The sequence below is a fragment of the Anolis carolinensis genome, unplaced genomic scaffold (genome assembly GCF_035594765.1).
Source record: "Anolis carolinensis isolate JA03-04 unplaced genomic scaffold, rAnoCar3.1.pri scaffold_9, whole genome shotgun sequence".
Classification (NCBI taxonomy): domain Eukaryota; kingdom Metazoa; phylum Chordata; class Lepidosauria; order Squamata; family Dactyloidae; genus Anolis; species Anolis carolinensis.
This window is the reverse complement of record NW_026943820.1, coordinates 25,916,168-25,931,291: the sequence shown is the minus strand read 5'-3', so window position 1 is coordinate 25,931,291 and position 15,124 is coordinate 25,916,168. Positions and strand designations below refer to the sequence as shown.

The 15,124-nt window shown below is 41.1% G+C and overlaps 1 protein-coding gene across 2 annotated transcripts in view; it reads right to left on the bottom strand.

The window, feature by feature from the left end:
• Window positions 1-15,124, bottom strand: part of necab2 (N-terminal EF-hand calcium binding protein 2) — a 199,692-nt gene that overhangs the window by 151,073 nt on the left and 33,495 nt on the right. Inside the window, exon 1 of one of the 2 annotated variants that reach the window (XM_062961519.1) lies at window positions 7,354-7,739. The exons of the other annotated variant lie outside the window; for it this stretch is intronic. Coding sequence (XP_062817589.1) covers window positions 7,354-7,608 — 255 coding nt within the window. The 5' untranslated portion in view covers window positions 7,609-7,739. Of the gene's footprint in view, window positions 1-7,353; window positions 7,740-15,124 lie in introns of those variants that run through there. 2 annotated transcript variants of the gene reach the window in all.

Here is a 15,124-nt window from a genome sequence, read left to right as displayed (position 1 = left end):
AATAATAATAATAATAATAATAATAATAATAACAACAACAACTCTGGCAGAAACCAGTACAGGTGGTCCGGTGGTGATCGGCACATTGGGTGCCGTTCCAAAAGATCTCAGCCAGCATTTGGAAACAATAGACATTGACAAAATCACGATCTTAAATGCTATACATTTGATATCATCAACACAGGATCTCAAAGAATCAAAAGAACTTTTGGTCAAGGTTTTTGGAACAAGCCTTTCAATACCTGTGAAGTCTTAAAAGATATATTAACCAATATTATTTTGCAAAGGTTGAATGTGTTTATATTATTTTGTTTGCCAAATTCAATTGATGTTTAAATAGTGGAGACCATTACAGTCTGGAAGATACTACTGTGGATTATAACAGTTGACTGTACTTATTATTTTCAATATTGTATATATATGGTGGTCTGAATTACATAATGCAACTTATGATTTGAAACTTTATAGTATTCGCTTATCTTTTTTACATAAAAGGATGATAGCTCTATACTCAGAGAGGCCTGACTATTTCTGTGGCCTTTGCAAGTTACTCTAATATACATCTCGTTTTATGTTTTGAACCTTTATAGTGTTTGTTTATCTCTTCGACAAAATCACGATCTGCCAACTGCAAAAGGCCACCCTACTGGGATCTGCGCACATCATCCGAAAATACATCACACAGTCCTAGACACTTGGGAAGTGTTCGACTTGTGATTTTGTGATACGAAATCAGCATGTCTATCTTGTTTGCAGTTTATGATTCTGCATATCTTTTCCAACTTTCAACATCCTTAGATTACAGTACATTTCATTCCCAATGTTTTCTCCGAAAATATAAACACACATAGCAACTAATAATTCTGGGTTGTTGTTGTTGTTAACATTACTAGTAATATTATTCTTCATACTAATGGTGATTGCTCTATCGGAAAAGTTAAACCTGTCAATTAAGATTAGCAAAAGAAGAAATGAAAGTTGGTCTATTTCAGGGGTCCCCAAACTAAGGCCCGGGGGCTGGATGCGGCCCTCCAAGGTCATTTACCTGGCCCCTGCCCTCAGTTTGATAATATAATATTTTTATATCAGTTTTAATAATATAATATATTGTATATACATATAATATTGATAATAATATTATCATGTTATACAATATAATACTAACAGTAATACCATATAATAATATTAATTATATGTTATATATTACATATTATATAATAGTATAGTGGTATAGTTCAATATAGTAATATATAATGCTAATATTGTGTTATGCTAATAATATAATATATTGTATGTACATATAGCTGCTCTGAGTTCCCTTCGGGGTGAGAAGGATGGGATATAAATGTAGTAAATAAATGCAGTAAATAAATAATTAATTTTAGACTTAGGCTCGGCCAAAGTCTGACATGACTTGAAGGCAACACAACAACAACAACAACAATCCTAATTAACTTGACTATCTCATTGGCCAGTAGCAGGCCCACACTTTCCATTGAAATCCTGATAGGTTTATGTTGGTTAAAATTGTCTTCATTTTTAAATATTGTATTGTTCTTTCGTTGTTGTTGTTGTTGTTGTTGCACTACAAATAAGACATGTGCAGTATGCATAGGAATTTGTTTTTTTTTTCAAATGATAATTCGGCCCCTCAACAGTCTGAAGGATTGTGGACCGGCCCTCGGCTTCAAAAGTTTGGGGACCCCTGGTCTATTTGATGATACACAGAGAGCAATTACTAGCTTCGTGTGTAAAAGCAACGGCGAATTCAAACCACCAAACGTCCAAGAAAGATTCATGGAGGAACAATTAGAAAGTGAAGACGCACTTAGAACTGACAGGGCTGTGTTTCTCTAATGCAGGGGTCCCCAAACTTTTTAAACAGGGGGCCAGTTCACGATCCTTCGGATCGTTGGAGGGTCGGACTATAGTTGGCCACCAAGCAATTATTATTATTATTATTATTATTATTATTATTATTATTATTATTATTATTATTATTATTATTATTATTAATTATTATTGTTAATAATAATAATAATAATAATAATAATAATAATAATAACAACAACAATAATAATAAAAAGAGGGTTGGAAGAGACCCTTTGGGCCATTGAGCCCAATCCTCTTCTGCCTTTGTGCACCGAAAGCACAAGCAAAGCACCCCTGACAGATGGCCACCCAGCCTCAATGTTAATAATAATAATAATAATAAAGAGGGCTGGAAGAGACCCCTTGGGCCATTGAGTCCAATCCCTTTCTGCCTCTGTGCACCAAAAGCACAAGCAAAGCATCCCTGACAGATGGCCACCCAGCCTCAATAACAATAATAACAATAACAATAACAATAATAATAATAATAATAATAATAATAATAAAGAGGGTTGGAAGAGACCCCTTGGGCCATTGAGTCCAATCCCCTTCTGCCTTTGTGCACCGAAAGCACAAGCAAAGCATCCCTGACAGATGGCCACCCAGCCTCAATGTTAATAATAATAATAATAATAATAATAATAATAATAATAATAATAAAGAGGGTTGGAAGAGACCCCTTGGGCCATTGAGTCCAATCCCTTTCTGCCTTTGTGCACCAAAAGCACAAGCAAAGCATCCCTGACAGATGGCCACCCAGCCTCAATGTTAATAATAATAATAATAATAATAATAATAATAATAATAATAATAAAGAGGGTTGGAAGAGACCCCTTGGGCCATTGAGTCCAATCCCCTTCTGCCTTTGTGCACCGAAAGCACAAGCAAAGCATCCCTGACAGATGGCCACCCAGCCTCAATGTTAATAATAATAATAATAATAATAATAATAATAATAATAAAGAGGGTTGGAAGAGACCCCTTGGGCCATTGAGTCCAATCCCCTTCTGCCTTTGTGCACCGAAAGCACAAGCAAAGCATCCCTGACAGATGGCCACCCAGCCTCAATGTTAATAATAATAATAATAATAATAATAATAATAATAAAGAGGGTTGGAAGAGACCCCTTGGGCCATTGAGTCCAATCCCTTTCTGCCTTTGTGCACCAAAAGCACAAGCAAAGCATCCCTGACAGATGGCCACCCAGCCTCAATGTTAATAATAATAATAATAATAATAATAATAATAATAATAATAATAAAGAGGGTTGGAAGAGACCTCTTGGGCCATTGAGTCCTATCCCCTTCTGCCTTTGTGCACCAAAAGCCATTAGTATTGCCCCTGACAGATGTCCACCCAGCCTCAATGTGAATAATAATAATAATAATAATAATAATAATAATAATAATAATAATAATAATGGTTGTAAGAGAAGAAGAGACCCCTTGGGTCATTTAGCCCAACCTCCTTCTGCCCTTGTGCGTGGGGGCCGGATAAATGGCAATGATGGGCCGCATCCGGCCCCCGGGCCTTAGTTTGGGGACCCCTGCTCTAATGTGATGTGAGTGATGGTGGCAGGGGAATATAATATTACTAATGATGATATATCTATTCCCTGGCTGGGAGATCCCAAGCAGAGTTCCTGGAAAGGCAGGAGAAACTTTTCGAGCAGGTTTCCTCCAAACTCTGGCCAGGGAAGGAAGAACTGGAAGCCCAATTCGGATCTACCGTATATACTTGAGTATAAGCTGACCTGAATATAAGCCGAGGCACTAATTTTACTACCGTGTTTCCCCGAAAATAAGACAGTGTCTTATATTAATTTTTGCTCCCAAAGATGCGCTAGGTCTTATTTTCAGGGGATGTCTTATTTTTCCATGAAAAAAATCCACATTTATTGTTGAACAAAAACAGGAACATTTATTATATACTGTACAGTAGTTGCCATCACAAACCAGCATAACCAGACAAACTGTGAATTCTATCAAGAATTTCTTGTTACTATCAATATTTCCATGTACAACACTCTATGGTATGCACATTTACTGATCTTGTATGCTCTGGTGTTCTCTTTGGCGGGCATACTTCCAAACAAAAACTTTTCTAGGTCTTACTTTCGGGGGAGGCCTTATATTTTGCAATTCAGCAAAACCTCTACTAGGTCTTATTTTCTGGGGATGTCTTATCTTAGGGGAAACAGGGTACAAGAAAACTGGGAAAACATTGACTCAAGTATAAGCCAAGAAAAGTAAATTTCAGAAATAAAAATAGATACCGATAAAATGTACATTAATCGAGGCATCGGTAGGTTAAATGTTTTTGAATACAGTAGAGTCTCACTTATCCAACACTCGCTTATCCAACGTTCTGCATCATCCAACACATTTTTGTAGTCAATGTTTTCAATACATCATGATATTTTGGTGCCAAATTCATAAATACAGTAATTCCTACATAGCATTACTGCATATTGAACTACAGTAGAGTCTCACTTATCCAACACTCGCTTATCCAACGTTCTGCATCATCCAACACATTTTTGTAGTCAATGTTTTCAATACATCATGATATTTTGGTGCTAAATTTGTAAATACAGTAATTACTACATACCATTAATGTGTAATGAACTACTTTTTCTGTCAAATTTGTTGTATAACATGATGTTTTGGTGCTTAATTTGTAAAATCATAACCTATTTTGATGTTTAATAGGCTTTTTCTTAATCTCTCCTTATTATCCAACATATTCACTTATCCAACATTCTGCCGGCCCGTTTATGTTGGATAAGTGAGACTCTACTGTACTTTTTCTGTCAAATTTGTTGTATAACATGATGTTTTGGTGCTTAATTTGTAAAATCATAACCTAATTTGATGTTTAATAGGCTTTTCCTTAATGCCTCCTTATTATCCAACATATTCGCTTATCCAACATTCTGCCGGCCCGTTTATGTTGGATAAGTGAGACTCTACTGTATTTACATAAAACTCTAATTTAAGATAAGACTGTCCCAACTCTGATTAAATCATTATTCTCATCTTCTTCAATGTAAATGCCCTTATGTATCCTTTTAATAGTAATAGAGGAGCCCCCAGTGGTGTAGTGGGTTAAAGCCTTGTGACTTGAAGGTTGGGTAGCTGACCTGAAGGCATCAGGTTCGAATCCCACCCGGGGAGAGCACGGATGAGCTCCCTCTATCAGCTCCAGCTCCATGCGGGGACATGAAAGAAGCCTCCCACAAGGATGGTAAAAACATCAAACATCCGGGCAATGTCCCCTGGGCAACGTCCTTGCAGACGGCCAATTCTCTCATACCAGAAGCGACTCAGTTGCTCCTGAGTGTAAATAAAGTAAATAATACATAATTCTCTTTCTCTTCTACTGGACCTCCCACTTTGGATCGCCTTTCCCTCCTGAAATTGGGAAGTTGAGGGATGCCTGGGAAGTTTTTCCAGAAGCTTTTCTCAAACTCTGGCCAGGGAAGGGAAAACTATGGGAGCCCTTTGTCTTCCCCTGGACTTCCCGACTCAGATCTGAGCCTTTCTTTCCTGAAACTGGAGAGCTGAGCTGTCCCAAAAGGTCTCCAAACCGACATCTGTAACTAAAGGGAAGTGATTGAGTTTTGCAGCGTGGACAGAAGAAGAAGAGCTGGGGAATTTTTCTAGCCAGGGAAGCAAGACCTAGAAGCTCTTTCTCCTTCCCTAGATTTCCTAATTCAGATCCAAGCCTTTCTTTCCAGGAACTGGATAGCTGAGCTGTCCTAAAGGATCTCAAAAGGATCTCGAAAGGAGGCGTTTGGGTTTTGTCAATTGCTCTCGTTCCCCCTGGGCAGAAGGAAAAGGGCTGGAGAACTTTTCCAGGAGGTTCACCCCAAACTCTAGCCAGGGAAGGGAGACTATGGAAGCCCTTTCTCCTCTCCTGGATTTCCCAATTCAGATCCATGCCTTTCCTCCCGAAACTGGAAAGCTGAGCTGTCCTAAAGGATCTCCAAAGGGATATCATGGTCTGTAGCCAAAGGAGGCATTTGGGTTTTGTCAATCGCTCTTGTTCCCCCTGGGCAGAAGGGAAAGGGCTGGAGAACTTTTCCAGGATCTTCATCCCAAACTCTAGCCAGGGAAGGGAAACTATGGAAACCCTTTTTCTTCCCCTGGGTTTCCCAATTCAGATCCAAGTCTTTCCCTCCTGAAACTGGAGAGCTGACCTGTCCTAAAGGATCTCAAAAGGATCTTGAAAGGAGGCATTTGGGTTTTGTCAGTCACTCCAGTTCCCATTGGGCAGAAGGGGAAGGGCTGGGGAACTTTTCCAAACTCTAACCAGGGAAGGGAGACCTGGAAGCCCTTTCTCCTCTTCTGGACTTCCCAATTCAGATCCATGCCTTTCCTTCCTGAAACTGGAGGGCTGAGCTGTCCTAAAGGATCTCCAAAGGAATGTCATGGTCTGTGAGCGCTGGGGAACTTTTCCAGACTCTAACCAGGGAAGGGAGACCTGGAAGCCCTTTCTCCTCTCCTGGACTTCCCAACTCAGATCCAAGTCTTTCCCTCCTGAAACTGGAAAGCTGAGTTGTCCTAAAGGGTCCCTTAAGGGATATCTGTAGACAACGAAAGGTGGTCGAGTTTTGCAGATCACTTTGGGGAATATGGGCAGAAGAAGAAGGGTCACAGCCAGGGGGACTTTTCCAGGAGCTTCGCCCTAAACTCTAACCAAAGAAGGGAGACTTTGGAAGCCCTTTGTCTTCTCCTGGACTTCCCAGTTCAGATCCAAGCCTCTCCCTACTGAAAGTGGAAAGCTGAGTTGCCCTAAAGGGTCCCTTAAGGGATATCTGTAGACAACGAAAGGTGGTCGAGTTTTGCAGATCACTTTGGGGAATATGGGCAGAAGAAGACGGGTCACAGCCAGGGGGACTTTTCTAGGAGCTTCGCCCCAAACTCTAACCAAAGAAGGGAGACTTTGGAAGCCCTTTGTCTTCTCCTGGACTTCCCAGTTCAGATCCAAGCCTCTCCCTACTGAAAGTGGAAAGCTGAGTTGCCCTAAAGGGTCCCTTAAGGGATATCTGTAGACAACGAAAGGTGGTCGAGTTTTGCAGATCACTTTGGGGAATATGGGCAAAAGAAGAAGGGTCACAGCCAGGGGAACTTTTCTAGGAGCTTCGCCCCAAACTCTAACCAAAGAAGGGAGACTTTGGAAGCCCTTTGTCTTCTCCTGGACTTCCTAATTCAGATCCAAGCCTCTCCCTACTGAAACCGGAAAGCTGAGTTGCTCTTTAGGGCAGGCATTGGGCAAACTTGGGCCCTCCAGGTGTTTTGGACTTCAACTCCCACCATTCCTAACAGCCTACCGGCTGTTAGGAATGGTGGCAGTTGAAGTCCAAAACACCTGGAGGGAGGGCCGAAGTTTGCCCATGCCTGCCCGAAGGGGTATTTGTCCCATGCAGTCCTGCAAAACCTCATTTGGAGGAAAGCGCCGAGCAGCGGGGAGACTCACATCCAGGATGACCGAGGCGCCTTTCCGCAACTGGGGCGTCCGGTGGTGGGCGGCCGAGGCGGCTCCTTGGCGGCCCCGCTCCTCCTCCTCCTCCTCCTCCTCCTCCCTCTCGGGCAGGAGGCTCTTGTCGCTCATCTTGGCCACGATCCAGCGGAGCAGCCCGTCCGCGCCCGGGGAGACCGGCAGCGCCCGCTCCTCTTTGCGCAGCAGCTTGTGGAGGCTCGCCCGGCAATAGCGCGCAGCCTGCTCACACATCTTTGACGGGCGCCTTCATCCTGGAGGAGTTTCCCCTCGCGTCCGCCCGCCCTCCGCCTCGGAAGGAAAGAAAGGAAGGAAGGAGGGAGAGAGAGAGAGAGAGAGGCAGAAGGAACCCCACGCGCCGCCTCGCCTGGAAAGGGAGGGGGGAAAACCACCGCCAGCCCCTGGGAGCATCCACAAGGCAGCTTGACATCACTTTAACTCAGGGGTCCTCAAACTTTTTAATCTGAGGGCCGGTCCACAATCCTTCAGACCAGGGGTCCCCAAACTAAGGCCCGGGGGCCAGATGCGGCCCTCCAAGGTCATTTACCTGGCCCCCGCCCTCAGTTTTATAATATAATATATTGTATATACATATAATATTGATAATAATATTATAAGGTAATACAATATAACACTAATAATAATACCATACAATAGTATTAATTATATATTACTAATAATATTACTAATAATATTACAGTATAGTGGTATAATTCAATATAGTAATATATAATGCTAATAGTGTGCTATGCTAACAATATAACGTATTGTATGTACATATAATTTGTAAGCCACTCTGAGTCCCCTTTGGGGTGAGAAGGGTGTGATACAAATGTAGTAAATAAATATAGTAAATAAATAAATAAATTTCAGACTTAGGCTCGCCCAAAGTCTGAAATGACTTGAAGGCACACAACAACAACAACAACAATCCTAACTAACTTGACTATCTCATTGGCCATAAGCAGGCCCACACTTCCCATTGAAATCCTGATAAATGTATGTTGGTTAAAATTGTTTTTATTTTTAAATATTGTATTGCTCTTTTATTGTTATTTCATTGTTGTTGTTTTTGCACTACAAATAAGACATGTGTAGTGTGCATCGGAATTTGTTTGTATTTTTTTCAAATGATAATTTGGCCCCTCAACAGTTTGAAGGATTGTGGACTGGCCCTCTGCATAAAAAGTTTGGGGACCCCTGCTTCAGACTGTTGAGGGGCCGGATTATCATTTGGAAAAAAAAATACAAACAAATTCCAATGCACACTGCAAATGTCTTATTTGTAATGCAAAACAACAACAACAACAACAATGAAAGAACAATACAATATTTAAAAAATGAAAACAATTTTAACCAACATAAGCCTATCAGGATTTCAATGGGAAGTGTGGGCCTGCTTCTAGCCAATGAGATAGTCAAGTTAATTAGGACTGTTGTTGTTGTTGTTGTTGTGTGCCTTCAAGTCATATCAGACTTTGGGTGAGCCTAAGTCAAAAATTATTTATTTATTCATTTACTACATTTATTTACTACATTTATATCCCACCCTTCTCACCCCGAAGGGGACTCGGAGCAGCTGTATGTACATACAATATATTATTAGCATGGCACAATATTAGCATTATATATCATCATATTGAACTATACCACTATACTGTAATATTATATGTAATATATAACATATATTTAATATTATTATATGGTATTATTAGTATTATATTGTATAACATGATATTATTATCAATATTATATGTATATACAATATATTATATTATTAAAACTGATATAAAAATATTATATTATAAAACTGAGGGCAGGGGCCAGGTAAATGACCTTGGAGGGCCGCATCCGGCCCCCGGGCCTTAGTTTGGGGACCCCTGCTTTAACTGATAGGACTCTGTGCTGTGCACTTCACCAAGGGGATGCTTCTAGGCTGTAGAATGAATGCACTTTGGCACTACTAGAGATCCTGGGAGTTATAGTTCGACAAAGAGATGCTCCTAGACCAGGCATGGGCAAACTTGGGCCCTCCAAATGTTTTGGACTCCAACTCCCACAATTCCTAACAGCCGCCCCGAGCCCTAGGGGAGTGGCAGCATATAAGTTTGAATAAAAAATAATCATCATCATCATAGAATCATAGAATAGTAGAGTTGGAAGAGACCTCATGGGCCATCTAATCCAACCCCCGACAAGAAGCAGGAAATCGCATTCAAAGCACCCCCGACGGATGGCCATCCAGCCTCTGCTTAAAAGCCTCCAAAGAAGGAGCCTCCACTATAGTCCGGGGCAGAGAGTTCCACTGCTGAACAGTCCTTCTCACAGTGAGGAAGTTCTTCCTGATGTTCAGGTGGAATCTCCTTTCCTGTAGTTTGAAGCCATTGCTCCATTGCATCCTAGTCTGCAGGGCAGCAGAAAACAAGCTCCCTCCCTCCTCCCTATGACTTCCCTTCACGTATTTGTACATGGCTATCATGTCTCCTCTCAGCCTTCTCTTTTGCAGGCTAAACATGCCCAGTTCTTTAAGCCTCTCCTCATAGGGCTTGTTCTCCAGACCTTTGATCTATTTAATAATAAATAACTCCCAGGATCTCCCATGATCTCTAGAAGTGTCAAACTGCATTCATTCTACAACCTAGACCAGTGATGGCCAACCTATGACACACATGTCAGCACTGACATGCCTAGCCATTTTTGCTGACACGCTGCCGCATGCAGATTGATTAGATGACTATGTCTTTTGTGGCCAAATTTGGTCCAGTGGTTTTGTTGTTTACTCCATGGGAATTATGCACTTTACATTTATATATATATATATATATATATATATATATATATATATATATATATATAATCATTCTATTATCATTCTATTATTATTGTAGTATATTATCATATTATTACTATTATAATATTCATTATTCATGACTACATTGAAACTAGAATAGAGAGAAATCAGCGTGGAAACTGCAAGAGGTACCATAGATTGTTGTACATCGAAATAAGGATAGTAAATAGTTTTTGATTTATTAAATACAGTTATATATTACTATTATACATTTTTGTTATTTAAACTATACCTATTGCAAAATTATGGGTTTTTTTTCTCAAAGTGACACACCACCCAAGTCATGCTAGGGTTTTTGGTGAATTTTGACACACCAAGCGCAAAAGCTTGCCCATCATTGTTCTAGGCTGTAGAATGAATGCACTTTGACACTACTAGAGATCCTGGGAGTTATAGTTAGACAAGGCATGAGCAAACTTGGACCCTCTAGGTGTTTTGGACTCCAACTCCCACAACTCCCTCATGTTGAGGTGACCCCCCAAACATAACATTATTTTCGTTGCTACTTCATGGCTGTAATTTTGCTATTGCTATGAATAGTAATAATAATAATAATAATAATAATAATATCGCAGTGATGTTGACCGGCTATATCTGCCTAGAAGATCAGGTGGCAGAGGACTCTTACAAGTCAAACAAGCAGTCAAAGAAGAAGAACATGCCCTGGCAGAATATGTAAAGCAAAGTGAAGAACCTGCTTTGATTGAAGTCAAAAATCAGAAACTCCTCAAAGCACAGCAGACAAAAAACTAGTACAAGAAAACCGCACTACAAACTAGAGCTGACAGCTGGCACAACAAAACACTGCATGGAAAGTTCCTTGACAAAATTGAAGGAAAAGCTGATAAGGAGAAGACCTGGCTCTGGCTCACGAATGGGACCCTGAAGAAGGAGACAGAAGGCCTGATCCTTGCAGCCCAGGAGCAAGACATCAGGACAAAGGCCATTCAGGCCAAGATCGAAAAATCAGCTGATGACCCAAAATGCAGACTCTGCAAGGAAACTGGCGAAACCATTGATCATCTCCTCAGCTGCTGTAAGAAAATCACACAGACAGACTACAAACAGAGGCACAACTATGTGGCCCAAATGATTCATTGGAACTTATGCCTCAAGTACCAGCAAAGAACTGGTGGGATCACAAACCTGCAAAAGTATTGGGAAATTAGCACGCAAAGATACTGTAGGACTTCCGAATCCGGACTGACAAAGTTCTGGAACACAACACACCAGACATCACAGTTGTGGAAACGAAAAAGGTTTGGATCATTGATGTCGCCATCTCAGGTGACAGTCGCATTGACAAAAACAACAGGAAAAACTCAGCCGCTATCAGGACCTCAAGATTGAACTTCAAAGACTCTGGCAGAAACCAGTGCAGGTGGTCCCGGTGGTGATGGGCACATTGGGTGCCGTGCCAAAAGATCTCAGCCGGCATTTGGAAACAATAGACATTGACAAAATTACTATCTGCCAACTGCAAAAGGCCACCCGACTGGGATCTGCGCGCATCATCCGCTCCCGGGGTTTGAACCTGGGACCTTTCAGTCTGCAAGTTCAGCAGCTCAGTGCTTTAATACCAATTATTCTTCATTTTAAATGTTGTATTGTTCTTTTATGTGCAATACAAATAAGATACGGGCAGTGTACGTAGAAATTCGCTCATATTTTTTTGGAACTATAGTCCAGGGCCCCAACAATCATACAGATTGCTAACCAAGCTTCGGCTTAAAAAGTTTGAGGACCCCTGTCTTTCTTGAGCTTGGTAGAACTAAAACAGGATATAAATATGCCCTAAAGATCTGATGATAAGTGGCTGCTCAGTGGCTTATCCTAGCCAACTGCTGGAATAGTGTTTGAAAGCACCTCTTGCACATGAAATAACCAAGTGAGCACAGTGAAAAATCAGGACTCATGACAACTCTGCACAAATAACAAAGAAAGCCACTTTCTCTCTCTGTTTGGACCCACGTTGCCCTCCCTTTTCCAGCACTCAGCCAGGAGCTTCCACTAATTAAAGGTTTCCCGCAGGCAAAGGCAAGCGGTGTCTTTGGAGCCAAATGTCACCAAGGATTTACTCATATTTGCTAATGAACAGCAGACTGGGACATGTTCACCTGTTTAGCAACCAATGGAAGGCATAGCAACCATTCGGATACGTAACACAAGACCACCAATGGTTCATTCAGGTCAGCCCAATTGATTCCAGCCCAAGCGACGATCTTCCCCTTTCATATTATTTTGGACTTGGAGCAGCATCCAGGTACCATGTGGGTTTCCTCCAGGTCCCCAATGTGATAAAAAAACATGGTGAAATAGTAAAATAGAACTGAGACCCAAAAGCTTGGTTAAGCTTGGAGAAAACGTAATCTATATATATAAAAGGGTAATGAAATTTTGGCCTAGGACAAAACAACAAAACTACACACCTCAGAAACACTAAACTTGGCAGCACAACCCCTCATCCATGCCTCTACGTTCATACAACAAAAAGAAAAAAAAAGTCCTAATTACAGGGAGAGGAATAATCATTTTTAGCCAATTACTGCCAGTTAGAAGGCTAAGCTCCACCCACTTGGTCTCCTAGCAACCCACTCAGCCCAGGGGACAGGCAGAGTTAGGCCTCACTTAGGCCTCTTCCACACTGCCTATAAAATGCAGATTATCACATTTTAACTGGATTATATGGCAGTGCAGACTCAAGGCCCTTCCACACAGCTATATGACCCATTTATAATCTTATATTATCTGCTTTGAACTGGATTACCTTTACTCCACACTGCCATATAATCCACTTCAGTGCGCATTTTATACAGCTGTGTAGAAGGGGCTTCATATAATCCAGTTCTAACCAGATAATATAAGATACTTTATTTCCCATACCACCATACTTCGCCACAGCAATGCGTGGCTGGGCACAGCTAGTCTATATATATAAAAGGGTAATGAAATTTCAGCCTAGGACAAAACAACAAAACTACACATCCCAGAAACACTAAACTTGGCAGCACAACCCCTCATCCATGCCTCTACGTTCATACAACAAAAAGAAAATAAAAATAAAGTCCTAATTAGAGGGAGAGGAATAATTGTTTTTATCCAATTGCTGCCAGTTAAAGGCTAAGCTCCACCCACTTGGTCTCCTAGCAACCCACTCAGCCCAGGGCCGCTTCAATCAGGCCTCTTCCACACTGCCTATAAAATACAGATTATCTGATTTCAACTGGATTATATGGCAGTGTAGACTAAAGATGAGCCCCAACCCCCAGAGTCATACACGACTGGACTTATTTATTTATTTATTTACAGTATTTATATTCCGCCCTCCTTTCTCACCCCGAAGGGGACTCAGGGCCAATTACAATGAACACATATATGGCAAACATTCAATGCCAACAGACAAACAACATACATTAGACAAACTCAGAGGCATTTTTTAAACATTTTTCCAGCTTCATGATTTCGGCCACAGGGGGAGCTGTTGCTTCACCGTCCAGTAGTGGCTGTACTTCCTTATTCCTTTCCTTGTGTTTTGCACGAGGGAAAACCTTTACTCTTTACCTTAACTACCACCAATTCCTAAATACTTTATTTCCCATACCACCAGACTTCACCACAGCAACATGTGGCCCGGCACAGCTAGTGTATAATGTAACTGTTCAAAACAAGGCTTTCTCATAACAAGTCATAACAAGTTGAAAAAGTGACTTCAATTAAGACTGTCAAGTCCAATCAACTCTCCATCTTTGCTCCGCATCTGCTTCAGCAACACCATTACAGGATGCTAAGGATGTCACAGAAAATATCCTATTCAGCTGATCATCTTTCCAATGCGATCTATGCCATCTTCTTCACTCCCTGTCTTCCCTGCAAACATAAACAGGGCAGTCTCTACACCTAAAAAGGACCAAGCACCATAAATCCAACACCTGAAATGTCACTTCTGAAATACTAAATGGTTCCCTTTAACACAGAGACACACCTCTTCCAATTTCTATGTCTAAGCGGGAATTTGAACCCTGGTCTCCACAGCCATAGTCCAATGCTCTGTATTAGATCATTGCACCGATATATCTGCTTATATGTTTGAGCCATTAGAAACGACCCTGCCTTGTTTAAATAGATGCAGAATAGTTCCAGAGGCAGATAAGTTTAATTCGATATTCAGCCACAGTGTCTGATGATGGATGAACTCCCCCGGCGTTTAGAACAGCAGTAATTTCCCAGCCGCTATGTGACTGGCAGAAAAGGAAACTATAGCCCTGATGGCAAGTAGCTTGCGTGTCCATCGCTGACTGAAATCACTCTTCGTTTTTTATCTGAACTTCAAAGGAGCCATCAAAGGCGTGGGAGCTATTTTGAGATAAGGGTTTGGCACCCTGGACAGCTCCCTTGAAGTTGGGTATAAAATACTCAGCGAATTCACTCCCCACTGTCATAGAGGTCCCTGGAGGATTATTTTTTTTTTTAGTCATACATATTTTAATTTCATTTTCACACTTTTATACCATAGGACTAGGGGGAAGGGCCAAGGAAAGTATAATAAGTTGATGATAAAGTTTTGTTAGTAAGTTAGGTCTACCCAGAAGTCTAATATACGAGGATTATCCAGAAAGTAGATTACGTTTTGGAATTAAAAATGAACAAAGTATAGGAGAAAACGTTTACCATATGCAGTTGAAAGCCAGACCCAAATACCACTTCTCAACCTAGTCGCCATTCAAATCTAGGCACTTATCATAGCGATGAATGAGCTTGGCAACTCCTTCCCCACAAAACTCTGCCGCTTGCATCCTCAAAAAGTATAGGAGAAAACATTTACCATATGCAGTTGAAAGCCACACCCAAATACCACTTCTCAACAAAGTCGCCATTTAAATCTAGGCATTTATCATAGCA